We start from the raw sequence: 16,913 nt of genomic DNA, 5'->3' as shown, positions 1-16,913 counted from the left end.
AGAAAAAGACAAATAAACTCCTGCTTGATGTGAACAACTCAAGACAAAAGTGAACAAACACGAATGAGGATCCAAGCGAAAGTGAAAGAAAAGATACAGATCACAAAAAACTGTGGAGAAAGCTACATTCTCACACCTGCACAAAGTGCACGAGAGCACACAGTCTCTAGAGAAATTAAAAGGCTGTTTTCCCAAATGGTGGTGGCGGTGTATAACAGTAAACACTGCTGACTGACAGCTCCTCACATTAAAATGAAGGTGCTGCTGGGAAACGGCAGGTGGTTAACAAGACATCGCTGTCTCGGCCTCCGTCTCTTACCTCCTCCCTCTGTCAATTTCTGCTGGCCCACCTCTCTCTTTGAAAGTGTGCAACCCTTTGATTAAACCTGCTCCTCTATATAACCTCCCCCCCACCTGTTTTTGACATCAGCCCACCTCTTTGAGGACCAGTGTGCATTTTCCAGGTCCGACAGCCTGCGGCAGCTCTGCGATGCGTCCCTTGTTGAGGTAGGGTCCTGAGAAACAGCGGTGGTTGACAAAAATCTTGGAGCAGCAGTATCTTCCATTAGCTGAACCTAGGACAGAAGAAAAGAAGGAAAAATGGATGTTCACCACTATGGGAAATAAATATGCTACATGTAATACTGGCATAGTCCAAATAATATCTCTCTTACAAATTTTGAAACCATAAATAAAACATTGAAACAAATATTCTGGACAAAACTGAAACCAACATCGCATTTGGAAAATCAAAGAGAAACAGAAGAGAGTGCACAAGCGTACAAGGAAGCTTTCAGAGTAAACAGATTACACTTAGTTTTCGGATTTTTCTTTAAGTAGCCATGGGTCACAACATCTCATTATTCCTGGTGGAAAATGTCAGGTTGAAAGAAAATTATTCTCCAATAGGAACAAACGTTTCTCTGTATGTGTGGCCATGGTTGCAAATCAACTTGCAGAGTCAGCAGCAAGCCTAGGCGGACTAAAGCCACTTATATAATCGAGTTAAGTTAATTATATAGCACATTTAAGCACAACAGATGTTGACCAAAGTGCTGCACAGCAATCAATAAAGAATTAGGAAAAAAATAGAACTATGGGACAGTAAGGGAGCACGATGGAAATTAAAATATAGCTGTAAAATAATGTAAACTAACCTACAATGTTCACGGAAAGGCAGACGTAAAAGGCTCAAGAGAAGAGGCGCTTTTTTTTGTTGACATACGTATGACTGTTAAGTGAGGCTCTACTACCAGCTGGCAGACAGCTTGCTTAAAGCATTCTGCGTGGGGTATTAAACACTATAACATGTTAGATAATTTGGGGGGGGGGGGGGGGCAAGCCCATGCAAGCAGCTGCAATTGTACAAAAGGATTTTTAGATTAATCCTAAACTCTACAGTAACCAGTGCAATGACGCAAAGACAGAGGAAACATGTTCATGTCTCTGTTTGCCAGTTAGTACTGCAATCTTTACGATAAGTTGGTATGAAGTAGTACTTCCTCACCTGGATTATGGGCAAAACTCGACAGGCCAAACACAGCGGCTCATATTTGATACTTCCGTGAACCAATGTCTTCCCTGTCCACCAAACTGGAGTTTACAAACTTCCTTTCAAACCCATGTTTTGTTTCCTTAAAATACAAAACCTCATTTGATGTTTGACTGAATAATTGGTGTGTCACTTCCATGCAAGGGTGTTAGTCATACTAACGGCTTCAGTTTATCTTTAAATGCAATTTTAGAAGCTAACATTGATGTCATGGTTTTTCCTGGCTCAATATGACGGGAATAGGCCCTTAAGCATGATTTGTCCACAGGTTTGTCAGTTCTGCATTTTCTTGTTATTTCTGACCATTTGATAGACAGAAAACCTCCCTTTAAACAAACTAGTTAAAATATTTTTAATGACAGACTTGGTGATTCTTCATTTTTTAGTGAAGGAATTTACCTGCATGTATGTTTGGATTATGTAAGTATTATAATAACAGATGATGTTTTTCAGTATTATAGTTGCATAATGAAACGACATTTAAACTAAATGTTGAACCTCTCTCAAAACACTTCCTTGTGGTTTGATTGAGCATTGGCAGTATAAGGAAATGACCCAACAACTTTTTACTGGTTTTGTTTCTCAATGCTTTTCTTCCACTCTGAACCAGAAAAAAGACAAAGGAAGAAAACAGAAAGCTCCTTTGTAAATGAAAGTAAATGAATGGTTGTGGTGCTCTTTACTTACTTACTACTTTCCAGTATATCATTAGTGTGTGACTAACCATTTCAGCACATAGGTGAGAGCAGAGTCAAACTGGGCCATGGGTACATCCTGTTGATGTGACCCCCCCCCTACTCCACCACCCTCCACCGCCTCCAAGAAACAAACTAAGAAGTCGTATGAACGATGCTGCACTCTGGCCTTACTGGAGCACCTGAAAACCGTCTGCACCTGGAGGTGCACTGCCAGGGGCGAATAGTAATTAGATATGGTGATGAATATGCATGAGCGAGTGGGCGGTTTTAAACCAGGGACCAAGGTTCTCCTCGAAACAATGCCCAGTTCAGCCCACCCCCACCCCTTTGCTCTTTTTGTGCTTGAACATACATGTTGCTTACAGACGTGTCTGCTCCCAAAGAAAACCAACCACACAATGAGGATGTGAGAGAAGGATGTGGTGTTTTGGTGAAATCTATTCTCAGATTTACTGATATGTCTGTTTATTTGGTTTCAGAAATGCACCCAGAAATACACCAAAGATTGCTAAGTGGCATTCTTAAAAAAAGCTACTTTACCTGACTGTTTTCTAAATTTTGGCTCCAATCCTGCTGGCCGTGGTGATATATTTTACATTTACTGAAATTTGGAAATGACGCAGCTTCATGGTGAATTTCCCTTAGGGCGCAATGGTGTTGAGGAAACCCCCAGTTCAGTTCAGTTATTTCAGACACTGAGGCAAGTGAAAACGAAAAATAACACACCCACATTTATTTGTCAATTGCACGGTAGATCTGAATTCACAAAAATTACCTGCTTTAAGTTTTTTAGAGATGTTGAACATGTGGCCGAAAATATCCGCCTATGCTTTAGTTTTCATTCCTAAATAAACAGTTTATCCTCAGCTTTGTTATGTGTTATGTTTAGTTATGTAAAGCTGATATATATCTTAACAGCACACTGTTCAGACTGCTCTAAATTGCTGTGATGTCATATAGAGATGATATCCCTAATATGGTCATCTCAGGTGCACAGGTGCAGTTTATGAGGGGCAGCCAATCAGGAAAAAAAATACTTCAATGGAGAGAAAACAGCTTGTTTGAGACGGTGGATGAATGGAGGTATAAATAAGGATATTTAAAAGATTACTTAAAATCGCAGATACTCTTATTAAAGAACATAAAACTGGAATGAGCAGATTCCCTTTAAGTTAGGCAAAAGAAAACTAGAGTCACAGGACAATTTGTAAAAAGGAAAAGGTAATTTTTAAGGATTCGCTTTATAAGCACATTAAAGTTCATGTGGTCACAAAAGAATGCTGTGTTCTGGCTCTAAGATTTTGTTTGTGGGTGTAACCTTCTCGCTCCAGCTGATAAAAAGCCAAACATACACATAGTACTCCCAGGGCAGCTACAATAACAGCGGGTAGAACAGAAACGCTCCGGCTCTCTAATGCATTAGAGATAAATAGGGATTTCCTGTGTAAAAGCATTCTTTACATGTGCATATCTAGAATATGGTTTTATAAGAGAGAGAGAAAAAAAGATGTTTACTGAGGAGGAAATGAAACTTAGTGACTGTAAAACATAGTTGCATCTTGTGCTGCTTTTTGCTTTCTCAAGTAGAGTTAAACATTTCTTTAACATTACTGATTCAGTTAAAACCACAGCAGAAGAGGCTAAAAATGCATCTCTCTTTGTGGGATTACTGTAATTAATTTATCAAAGAGACAAACTGATTTACTTAATATGTAAAAACCGTATTAGTGTGAGAAGGAAGATCTTTTTATAAAAAATATTTTTTCCCCTTTTGACTTTGGGGAAAACGGAAGACAAACAATAAAAGGAAATCCGTGTAGCTCCAACCAACGATAACAACTAGGAGTAGTTGATAAAGTAAAAATGTGGCTCTCATACAGTAAATGAGAACAAATGAGCATATCGATGCCAATGCTTGTTAATCATTACCAGCTGATAATGGACAGTGGACATGGATGTAGCTGAGAACAAGCATGATGATTTATGGAGTACATGCATAATTTAGTGGTTACTTCAGGATGTATTTCTGTCATTGCTGACTGACGTCTCAAGTAGTTTACTGTTCCCAGTAACTCATTAACACCATGCATGTTAAAACACAGATTTTAACTAGAACCAAAAACATCGTCTGGATAAATTCCCTGCTTGTGTCCTCAGGGTTACTAGTTTTCCTGCGAACTGAGCTAGATTGAAAGCGCTCCTGCGGGGTGAATTTTCGACCCTGCTCGTTGGGTAGACGTGTTTCAAAATACATTGAAGCTCTGTTAAAAACAAAAACAAACTTATTAAATTATTTAAATTAAATAATCTATTTTTGTTTTAATCCTATAAAACAAATGCAGCATCACCAAGTTCAGCAGTGATGTCACCAACTCTGAGTATGGAACAGTTTTTATCATCCAACCGAGGAAAGAAAAAACACCTTAAAGAAGCATAATCTCAAGTTTCAAGGTGCTTTATATTGTAAGGTAAAGACCTACAATATTAGAGTACCAGACGATCCCCTGTGAGCAGCATTTGGTGACAGCTATAACTATTAGTAACTCTAGGAACCACAAGCAAGCCTGCAGTCTGAAAGCCAAGTGCTCTATTTGGTACTACAAGATGTTTAAGATATGAAGAAGCCTTATCACTCAGGACTTTTTATGTGATCGAGATTCTAAATTCAATTCTGTATTTATCAGGGAGCCGATGAAGACGAGCTAACATGGAAGAAATACGAGCCCTCTTTGTAGTTCCTGTCAGTACTCTCGCTGCGGCGTTTCAGTTCTTCTGAAGGCTTTTCAGGGAGCTTTTAGGTGATAATTAATTACAATATTCCTGCCTGAAAGTAACAAATGCGTGAACTGTTTTTTCAGCGTGATTCTGAGACAGGATGTTTCTATTAAGTAATACTGAAAGAAAGCAGTCAAACGCATTTGGTTAATGTGTGCACTGAAGGACATATCCTGGTTAAAAAAAGGCTCCTCACAGTGTTAGTGCAGGTCAGGTAATACCATCCAGAGTTGGTATCTGGTTAAACATTTTAGAAACAAATACAAATATAACCTCAGTTTTGTCTTATGAGATTCTCCTTCCTCTTCTTCTTCACTCTAAGTGTGACAACTTAAATTTAACTGTAATGCGTTTCACTGGAAAGCAGCCATGAAGGGACTCTCATAAGTCAAACTAGTGGGGAAATCCCTTACAGTGCCAACAGGTTGTAATATAATTTTGCTAGTTGGAGCCACTGATAGCTTTTAACATGAAATATATATAGAAGGTAGAACTGCTTAGATCAAACAGTCCATATTTAACTTTATGGCATGAAATATAGAGACGATGGAGAAAATTAATTCAACTTCCTTTAGTAACATCTCTGACTGAACCTGTGACAGGACACACATCTTCCATCACATTGTTTTCAAACTCAGCAACTTGTAAATAAAATTTACTAAAGTGTTGAAGTGGAGCTGAGTGAAACAGAGGAAAGCACATCAGAGTGCAGTAGGTATATCAGTGTGTAAATCCAGACTGACTTAAGAGTGGAGAAAGAGCGGGATTTCCTTTAATCCTCGCCACAGCGGCTCATTAGCATTAATCGCCACAGATATATCATGTGTAACGTGGCTTTTGATTACCTGGATCCAAGGCGGCAGGCTGGTAGTGGTTGACAGGACTCGCCTCGACAGGCTGGGAACGAGCCAACCTGTGGAAAAACGCAATCAATCCAGTCAGGCTGATCAATAAAATTATCCAAGGGATCTAATCAAACGGCAAACAGAAGTCAATTCACTCAATCAATCGGCACAACAGCGACCGCTTTCAGCTTCAGAATTAGAAACAGGAGTGTTGGAAGGCGGGTGTATGTAGTGATACCGATGAAAGGATTCTCCTAAAGGTATGAAATGGGATTAGTGGTTAGATGAGAGAGCTGACAAAGTGCTGCTGAAGACCTCATATTTCTCCTGCTCTCTGACCGCCGCCCTCGCTCTTGCTCCCGCAAGTAAACAGTATAACATGCCATTCGTCTACAAAAATCAATCAGCGCCCCAGGAAAGCAATTTCTGCCCTAAAAAAAGCCACAGTTTCAATTAACAGGTTTGAGTGACACAGAGAAAGAAAAACCTTCAGGGTTTCTCTGAAGAAACATGTACTGATTTTTTTTTATTATCTTCTTTGGCTTTCAGGTAAAGGACAGAAACCAAAAACCCACAAATGATACCATTTTTCTGACCACACTGAAATTAAACCAATAACAGCGGTCTTCGGGTTACAGAGACATGCAGTCAGCGTTTCACTTTTAGCTGCAATTGAACTGTTTTCCAACACTTGAAAACCATGTTCAGGAGCAGGTTTAATGAGTGAGGAATAGGCATACAAGGAGAAAATGGAGGGCGCCAGATCAGTTTGATAAATGAGGCTAGGAAACCTTCATAGTTTCCTTTTGGAGCACTTTGAAATAAAGCAAAAGGTAACCAAGTCTTGTCTTTTTTTTAAATATAGGTTGTGTATAATTCCTACAATAGACACTGTATCTATTAGTTAACTATTAGGGGGAAGGAGGACTCTCAGCCATCTGAATATTAGCATAAAATGTCCTCCAAAAATACTAGCACACGTCTTCAAAAACATAGACTGTATATCAAAGATGGGCACAGCTACTGATATCCATAGCAATTGATTGTCTAGTCCCACCTTTTGAACCAGACATCATGAGTGTGCAAAGCCCCCCCCTCCCCAAAAATAAATCACACCCTGCTTCACCATACTTCTGCACTCTAATCTGGACTAAAATATAAAAATGTAACTCCATGTGGTATTTCTATTTGAAAGTAGTCGTAGAGGGTGATACATCAACTAAGAAATAGGGTCATTTTCTTGGAAACTTCCATGCAAACAGATGAGTCACCCATTAAAAGAATGTAAAACACGGATACTGTGCCTGTCTTTGAGACAAAGTCTAAAGTCAGTTTTACTTTCAGTTTGTTTAATGTTGTGCTTCTTACTGTTTCTCTGGCTGGACCACTGCTATCTTCTTCTGCTTCTGGCCTGCAGAACGAATCAATGAGACTTTGTGTTAAGCTGTCACTGCATGGCAAATTTACATTTGTGTATATTTGTGTGTCTACGTACAGACAGGTTTGATTGGAGGGGTCAGAGGGTAAGCGTTGGCCTCGCACCAGCCGACAGGGAAGATGTCCATGGACTCGACATCCACGATGCACTCTGACAGAGGCTTCGGCACACCTGGAGATGGGCAGACAGCGGAAGGAAAGCAGGGGTGAGGGAACTGTCACACATATACAAACTGCTGTTTTTTTTCTCTACCCCATCTTCACTCTGGGACACAGCAGGAGTCCCTGACACTTAATCCTCACTGCACGCACACACTCACACACAAACGAATGTACCTTCCAGTCGGAGCCACAGCAGGCGTCCTCTGACCTGTGTGACCTGAGCCACACACACCTCAGCCGGTCGGTGAGGGTTCACTGCCTCCAGCCACATGTCCTTGGCAAAGTCTCTGCTCTGCCATGTCTGAACGCACACACACGAGGGGAAGAGAGAGGGCTTATTTTACATTCAGAGCAGGGATCTAACCTGAGGTAACCTGAAGCCAGGTTCAGATTACAAGACCTTCAAACTGATTTAACCCTTATTTTCCACTTGAAGGACTTCAAACAAGGTGCTGTAACAGGGGTTTTGTAGGCTCATTGCATGTAACACAGTGTCAGATGGGTCTAATAAGTTCCTGTTTACAATATGTGTCTCACTGTAGAGTGTCAACTGTTATGTAAACCTGAAAAAGAATAAAACACTGATAAAACGTTCTTTGAGTGTTTCTGCTGTTTTCACAGTGTACTAACATAAATAAATATTTAAAAACAAGTTTTAAAAGTGATATAAATGGGAAAGAATTGAAAGTACAGAATGTTTTGCATGCATCATCCAAATGCAAATATCGTTTGCTTTTTTAACTTCACCAAAACAGAATAAAGTGGTAGACACTGCTCTCGATCATTTCATGCATTTTCTGCCTGGTGCTCATTGGTGCAAGCTTCTTCTGTTCCCAAACTGTGTGATTGGGACAGTGGGGCACAGTGGCGGTAAAGACAATTACAGCAGTGAAAGTGCAGGCAATGGCTTTGCACTTCAGATCGCAACTTACAAGATATGTTAAAAACCTCTGAGCTTGTTGGGACAGTGGGATTTAAAGCAGATGACACTTGAATAAAACCATAAAGCAGCACCAATTGTGTCTTCTGTCTCTGCTGCCACTATGCTATCCTGAAGTGTTGTGTTGTTTCGGTCTTCAATTTGGTTTTAAAATGTTTGCAGGAACCCTACTGAAAAGCAGCTTCCTCTGTACTAACAACGCTCCCATCAAAACATAGGCTGAACCATCAGGAGTGTCCCAGTTTACATCTCTTCACCCCATGCTTACATCAGGAAAGCAGGCGTCAGGAGCTGCTTCTGTCCCGCTCTGCTTCAGGTAGTCAGCCCAGTCAAAGTCCTGGCCCTCGTAGGCCCGAGGCCTCTCCAGACCCACGCCGTTCTTCATACACCACTGGACAGGCAGGATGCCAGGCGAGTTGGCATGACACACCACAAAGTGTGGCTTGGCTTCAGCAGAGAGGTCATCCAACATCACCTGGAAGTAGAACTCATTGTAGACCTGAAGAGTAAACAGAGGGAGAACATTTAATCTCTTCCTAACACAATGATTTCAACACACGTGTAAAAGAGATTATAGACGACAAATTTACTCTCCATCTTTTAAATGCTTAGACAGAGCAAATTAAAAGAAAAAAGATTTCAAGTATGAAGGCATCCTTGGTAATGTACAATTATTGTTGTGCCACACTAGTCTGCCAGTGTTTTAAGCCGCTGGATCTACCCTGTGAAACAATAAAGGCCAACTAATTATAAAATTTTAAATCATAACATTGAGCACAGTATGTACTATCTAAGCTGCTTTGCTTTCCCCCTGTACGATGCTTTTCTTTGTGTTTAGTAAATTAGGAAGAAATGTGTTCATCATGGAACAATTTAATAAAATACATAAAAAAAAAACGGTATTATATAGTTAGAATAATGTGCAAATGATTGGTAGTTTTACTGCTCAAAAATCAATTAATATTTTTAATTAATGTGTAAAAAGGAAGAAAAAACCCAAATTCATGTCTAAGAAAGGTTCCAGTTGATTCCAGTGGTGCAGAGGAAGGCCTCGTCCATGGAAAAACATTTAAAAAATCCAATGCTTCACTAATAACAGAAGCTGACGAATGCTCTGTTTTGTTTTTTTTAGATAAGCCATTGTTCTCAGAGCCTTTCTGCGTGACTCACCTTTGTGACAGAAACAGGGCAGATCTGGAGCTGCTCCCATGGAGAAACCATCTCCAGCTTCATACCCATCTTGAAGGAGTGCTTGGGCAGGTCTACATGGTCCTGACACAGTAAAGTCAAGATTTTTAGACAAATGTGCTCCACTTTTGATCACACACACACACACACACACACACACACACACACACACACACACACACACACACACACACACACACACACACACACACACACACACACACACACACACACACACACACACACACACACACACACACACACACACACACACACACACACACACACACACACACACACACACTCTCCATGTAGGTCATTCAGACCCAGCTGGGTGGCCCTATAATGAATGAAGCATTCTGCGAGGCTTGATTCATGCTGCTGGCGATCATTGTGATGAATTAAATATAGTTTTTTGCCTCGCACATTGTTTTTCTAGCACCATGACACCTTTTTTACATTCAATTTGGTGTTGATAAGGTTGTGTTTCCTGTATCTCTTTGTTTTTTTTACCTTCTCTATTCCAACTGACTCAAAGTGTAATCAGTACATCCTGTATCACACGGTACTTTCTTGGTTTCACAAGAAAACACACTCAGATCTTCTTTGAAGGGTGTGTTTTCTGTTGTTTGTGATGACACACAATAAACTGTATTATGTAAGAAGGTTTTAGGTAATGCCGTGACTTTTTGCCTTTACTACGCTTATTCACTGAATGTAAGCAGGCTTCTATTTCTTCTATTCTCTTCTATTTATTCCTTTCCGGTTGGTAGGACCGTGTCATGTGGGCTGCTTTGGTAATTTAAATCTCTTATTTCTAAGATTTTTCTTTCACACTTTTACTCATCTGTTATGTCCGTATTGGATTCATTTCAGTTTCTGCACCCTCTTACTTGTGCAGAGCTCTATCAAAACCTAACATTAGCTGCAGGCATCTGTGTCTATGCAGCAGGTGCTCAAGCACAGCATTAGGAGGACGTCATCCAACACAAAATCATTCCAGCTACACTCATAAACAGAGGAATGCAATTAATAAATTACACTTCATTTTTGCATTGACTCATATTAAAAGCACAGTTTAACGCTAAAGTTCTTAACCTTGAATAAGTTGGATTGGTTTGATCATAATTTGTTCTGGCTCTTCATCTCTAAAGTAAATTATTCCTTAAATATTTTTGTGAATGGAGATGGAAAATATTCAAATGATGCGGTGGAAAGAAGAGAGTTCAGCTGCTGCAGTTCCAATTAATCCACCCGTCCTCCTACTAAATGCTTTATTCGGTGCAGGGGGGGGGGGTCAGCTGAACATGAAAATGTTAAAGTTCCACAGATTTTTAATAACAGTTGAATAAATGGATGACTGAATACACAATTATTGAGATTTAATTGGCTTTCAAGGGCATTTCTTTTTTTCTGTAATTGGTACCAAGTAAGAAAACTTCCTGGAGATGTAAAATAAAGAGTTCCTATTCTTTCCTTATATCATAAATTAGCCATAGTTCACCTGGACCTGATCTTCCTGCAGGTCACGGAGCCTCACCTTGAACACCTCCAGAGGTAATGGATTCTTCTGTCCATCAAGCTGAGCATCCTCTAGAGCCTGCTGCCAGTCGGAGGTGCTCTTCGTAGACCTGAGCTCTGTGCGACAGATATGAGATTCTTTTTTTCTCAATTCAACAACTTTTTTCTTCAATTTAAAAACACAGACACACAAAGTCAACTGTTTGACAACAGTTATAGATCATAATTTGTCTTTATGACTTTGTCTTTACAAAAAACGTATAAACCGTTTGATGATTTAAATATTAAACCTTTAAGGATTAACTTGTCTCCTTATTTTCCGAGCAGGTGGTCGAACATTTAAACCCAGCATACCGCCTTGTCAGCATGAACCTTTACATCTTATGTTTTAAATGGCTTTAGGTAGTTCAAGCCCATTTTCTAAAGACATTTTATGAAGCAAAGTATTAACCAAGACAATAACAAGGACACACAGCATAGATAATAATTTGTGATGAGAAGAAATGCCCAAAAACAAAAAACAAAACAAAAACAATGAGTATAATTAATTGGTATCTGGAAGTTATAATTTACTTGTAGATAAAAATGTAAAAGGTGAAAAAGTGCAAACTTATTAGACTCTCACCTGTTGGCGGTTCTAAGGTCAGGCAGTTTTCCTGGGCCCAGCCGAGGGGCCGGAGCCTGACGTCCAGATAGAACAGCCACGTGTCATGATCGTGGTACTCTTCAGAGAGGCCAGCATACCGCAGGCGGAGCCTCCCTCCAACGTTCTGGATGACTCGTACAGGCCAGTAAAGGTAAGGGTCTAAAAGGTCCTGAAGCTCCAACACCGATCCGTCGACAATCAGATCAACTGTGTTCTTGCCTCGTAGAGGCTAAAGGGGATGGACAGAGAAGAGTTTTTACTTATTAAATAAAATGAAAATAAAACACACTGGTCACAGAGATGCTATAAAGGCTAGCTTAATGATCGAATCAAACCTCAGTGGAAAGAGTTTGCGTGTTATCCTTAGATTAAGATGAGAAAAAGAGGTATCTAAACAGGATGTTGAGCTTGAAAACGAAACAGTTTTAGGTTTAGATGATCACACCGGCATTCAGACCTGCTAATTATCCTGCTCTCACAGATGTCAAGAAGTACAACAAGAACTTGTTATTGAGTGTTAATTAGGATACAAATCTCAAAACTTGCCAAAACACTTTAATTTACCTGCTTTGACAAAGTGTTAGAGAGGGTGCAAGTTTTTTTTAAGTGTTTCTATTGAATTGAATGGAATGAAATGCTTTGCTTTTATGTTGCTGGGAGGTGCATTCACTTTGCTTTCTTCAGCTCAAGACAATAATTTGAGATTTTGAGAAATCTATTTAGACCTCAGATAAAAATGATGTATGCTGATTAATGTGTCAGATCATGTCTTGGAAAACGTGGTCGGTGGGGAGGTTTTAGGTTTTTTTTTTTTTAAACAAATAAACACAATCAGCTAATTAAGAAGCCGACTTTCGATGATTTTAACTAAATGTCCGTGTACATGTGCACATAAAGAAAGAAAACCCTCACATGTAGAAAGAGCTTAAATTTTCTCTCGTCTGCAGTAATGCTGCCATCACTCCAGAAATACCTGCAAATTTTATCAAACATCTTGAATTATTAATGACTTCTCTCCAATCGTTTACACTTGCAAAGCTATCCAGCGGACCTGACTGGACCATCTGGAGTTTGGCTAGCAGGATCTGAACTTATGTTCTTATATTTGGCCTCTGCTTTATATCAGTCTTGCAGGTGCAGAATGCAAACATGCTCCACACTCTCACAGCTGATTTCTATTCTGTCACAAAACATAATCAAAAGAGGCCCGTTATTTTCATTTTAAACTTCATATTTTTACTCTTGGACTCCACCAGTTGCTTCTTATGATTCAGAGAGCAAAATAATTATTTAACTATCTCTGTATCTCTATTCTATCTCCAATCTCCACCTGCCTTTAAGCCTGTTCTTTCATCTGAGTTTGACTTTTAAACTAAAGATTTGAAATAACCACATTTTTTCTTAAATTTGGGAAAAAATATTAAAATTGTAGAAAGTATAGGGTTAGGGTTAGTGTGTCATTGTGCTTCTCTTGCTTGTCTGTGTAAACACACACTCACCCCTTCCAGCAGGTTGGCCGGTGCCGTTCTGGCACCCGTCAGGTCCTGAATAAGGAACTCTGTCCAGTCGCTGTGTTTCTCCTTGATGGCTGCAAAGAAACACAAACAAAAAGCCGACACTGAGGAAACATGCACACAACTGTGCAATGGAAAGTGAGCACAAGGTGTGTTCTTGTATAGTGTTTAATTATTAAATGTGTGCAGAGCACCGTTAGATGTAGCCACCAGAGAACAGCATGCAGAGGAAGTGCATGCATACACTTGCAAATGCAAATGTTTCTGCTAATTCAGGTGTTTCAAGGCATAAAGCAGATGTGCAATATGTCACTAGGATGTTTGTGTGTTTGACTGATTTCAATAGTTATGCAAAACGAGTGACAAGAATATGTTTTTCTGCCTGGAAATGTCTCAAAAACGTCAATAGCCTCAATGTTTCTTAAGTCTGTCATGTGCAAAAGAGAAGTAAAGAAGACACCATATTTCATAGGCATTTGCAAAAATAAGCGCATAAAAATGAAAGACACTGACTAATGGCATACTAATGGTGTCGTTTCTGTAATAATGTGAAAAACAAGAGCTGCAAATCTGAGCAGAATAAATATAAATCTTTTAGTTCTGGCTCTTCATGGTGCTAAATGAGTATTTCTCTAGAGACAAATGGGAACAACCCCCCCCCAAGAAAAACCCCCAAACTGGTTTTGTCCAAAATTTTACATACGACATTCACCAGGATGCTTGTAGCTTCCTCTGTGAGCAGCAGAATGATGCACGAAGTCAAAATGACTGTAATGACTGAGGTCCTGCTGCCACAAGTTTGTTTCAGGTTTAATACCACAAATAAAAGTGGGACAAATCAGACCTCTAAGCGCAAGATTCAGAGTGTCTTTGAAAAAAGAAAAAAAAAAAAAAAAAGGAGCACAAATACACTAAAACCCTGGGAAAAAAACCAAAAAACCAAAAACAACAAAAATGTCAGTTGTAGCATTAATTAGCATTTAAAGTTCTGGTTTTGATGAGTCAAACTGAAATTAGACTTGAACCATCAAAATCAGATAGGGGAACTACATGTTACGTAAGTCAAAGTGGTGATGAATACAACTGTCATTAGTCTGTGTTATGCACATAACTAGCATGGCACAGTTTTGAACTGTCTGGGTGCAAAAATGTGGATGGTTTCCATTTAATCGTGGAAAAAAAAACTAAAGCAATCCAACACAAAACCTTGCAACAAAGACTATCTGGATATAGAAACTGATTTGGGAAGGTTTTGATTCTGCTTTCACATGATTATTTGTTTAAAATTGTGACATTAATTCAAGCTCAATATCACAACCTTTAACAAGGTTTTGGATGTAAAGCTAGGCTGCTGTGTTAGACTGAACTTTAACTGTATGCACCTAATAAATTGGCTAAGCATAGCAAGAGAATAATACAGGTAATGTCAGTCATAGACAGTCTTGAAAAGACTTTCATGGGTATGGCAAATCAAATCAAATGTCCCTACAGAGCAGATTTAAATCGTTGCCTTTTAAAAAAACATGCAAGATTGATTATATAATTAAAACCATTTACTTAAAACAATAAAACTCTCAAATCCAAACAAAAAAATGTAAAAAAAAAAAAATGTTTTAAGGTAGTTCATAAATGTGTAGCTGGAATGAAAACACTGGTGAAAAAAGGTGTTTTTATTCCAGTGCTATGGAACAAAAGCCCCAATGCAGCTTACCTACTGACCTCAATTGAGGTACAGTATACGCTGTTGATTTCTAGGAAAACCTGTGTCACAGTAACAGAAGAGTAGTTCTGTACTGTACGCATTCAGAGGACAACCACTGCCTGGCTTCACAGACATAATAAAAAGTTCTTATAACCTTTTTCCCTGTTTTGCTTGCATCCATTAGTACCTTGCAGCAAATATACAAATGATTTCAGAAAACCTGAGTATAGTCAGTTGCAGTCATCTAGTCCAGAAGATTTTAATGCAGTAATACCAGCGTCTATACCCTCAGGAAAGAGGATGTACCGGGAAAAAGAAACAACCTTTTACCACTGAACTGATTTGTTTATCAAATGTCAGTTGAAATGACACTGGGCAGCATGTGTATGACTGTTGATTATTGACTGCCCTAAGCTGATAGTTATATTCAAGGTTGTTTGTCGTATTTAGTTCTCTGTAATTGAGTAATTAAAGGATTAATTTGCCTTCTGGGTCGCATTTCCTTTCTATCCATCTCCTTACTTTCTACTGGAATGATTATGTGTAACTATCCTCTCAAAAGATGACCCCATATCTGTGAACAACAGTTCTTTCTTGCCTTTTCCTAAAGAGAAAAAACTTTTCTTTCAAAAATGCAGAGGATCTAAATAGCAACTGAAAGATTAAATTAACTGTTTGGCTAATTAGAAGGAAAGGATGAGCCTGAAACATATAAAACACAAATGAGGTCAATTTCAAATATGGATGCCAGTTTTGTGTAATCATGTCCACCTTCAACCAAAGACTGACTTATGTCAGATCTAAGAGGAGACAATAAAGACTGTTTTCCTTCAATAAAATGTTCAAAAATATGTAACTAAATATTTATTTTGCAAGTTTTTATTAATGCAAAGTAGGTTGTGTTTAATTAGATACTATTCACTTGCATTTTTTGACATTAAAACTATTTGTCTTAATGTAAGTAATCCTCCCTAGAGGTTTCATGGTGGCATCCATTCAAAGACCGTTCAAAGATTTCCCTTTGTAACATTCTTTGACTCCAATCTCAACAAAATAACAATTTTAAACTGGGCTTTTTACAATGTTCTGATGTTTACTCTTGAAAAACATGCAAATTAATATATATTTAAATTGATTTTTGTTTATTATACACGCAAAATGGCTTATTTGTATTTTTTTTTTTTAAAACCTTGATGCACACTATGTTTACTCAAGTTATTAAAAAGCACAAGGTTGTTATTTTTGCACTGCCAGCTTAGGAACTGCTTCTTTAACGTCGACCTGAAAGTAGGTGTGCTTGCTTTAAAACAATGGTTAACACATTAGAGGTGAATCCCCACAACGTTTCCGCAATAAAAATAGATCTGTGCCTGCACAGCATGTCTTCTATCAGCACACACAAATGCATACACTGATAGATGAATACGCCACACTGACCAAAGCTTCAAAACCATGCTAACAAGCCAAGTTAAAATAAATTTGCATGGGAACTTGTGGCTTTCATATGCTTCCTGCTTCCCATAGTGGAACAGTGTTATATAATGCCTGCTTTGCTTTTCATTTGCTTTTGACTCTTGATTAAAAAAAAAAAACAACCTAAAAAAACCTTCCTTTTCCCAAAACACAGAGCTTCCATTCAAATGAATTTTATGGATACATTTTTAATGTTTTTCCCGTTAGTCACTTACAGAAATAAAAGAAAAAACGCAGACACTTGTTGGAGTTACTGAAACATACCAAATGAGTCATAGTTGCAGAATGACTGCAATGCGCTGTGAGAACTGACATTCCTTGCAGCACTGATTAGCATCAAGCTGAAGTGAAAGAAGAAAAAATTTCTCCATACACTGAAACATGCCACTGCGCATGAAGGAAAATGGGTTGTGAAGTTAGCTTCTGTGGCAGTTCAGTGAAAGCATTGTTGCTGAATCAT

The 16,913-nt window shown here is 38.8% G+C and overlaps 1 protein-coding gene across 9 annotated transcripts in view; it reads right to left on the bottom strand.

Annotated features, from left to right (window-relative positions):
• Positions 1-16,913, bottom strand: part of sfmbt2 (Scm like with four mbt domains 2) — a 61,052-nt gene that overhangs the window by 10,937 nt on the left and 33,202 nt on the right. For 7 of the 9 annotated variants that reach the window (XM_026146679.2, XM_080291240.1, XM_026146678.2 and 4 more), the window contains 10 exons: positions 13,264-13,352; positions 11,744-11,993; positions 11,102-11,235; positions 9,580-9,681; positions 8,678-8,908; positions 7,644-7,770; positions 7,366-7,479; positions 7,239-7,281; positions 5,871-5,938; positions 436-575 (listed from right to left, as the gene is read on the bottom strand). In XM_026146679.2, the coding sequence (XP_026002464.1) occupies positions 436-575; positions 5,871-5,938; positions 7,239-7,281; positions 7,366-7,479; positions 7,644-7,770; positions 8,678-8,908; positions 9,580-9,681; positions 11,102-11,235; positions 11,744-11,993; positions 13,264-13,352 (1,298 nt within the window). The remainder of the gene's footprint in view (positions 1-435; positions 576-5,870; positions 5,939-7,238; positions 7,282-7,365; positions 7,480-7,643; positions 7,771-8,677; positions 8,909-9,579; positions 9,682-11,101; positions 11,236-11,743; positions 11,994-13,263; positions 13,353-16,913) is intronic. The other 2 variants (XM_080291241.1, XM_080291242.1) reach the window with 1 other exon arrangement.

The sequence above is a fragment of the Astatotilapia calliptera genome, chromosome 17, assembly GCF_964374335.1.
Source record: "Astatotilapia calliptera chromosome 17, fAstCal68.1, whole genome shotgun sequence".
Lineage (NCBI taxonomy): Eukaryota > Metazoa > Chordata > Actinopteri > Cichliformes > Cichlidae > Astatotilapia > Astatotilapia calliptera.
Note: the sequence above shows the minus strand (reverse complement) of the source record. Positions and strands in the feature narration are given on the sequence as shown.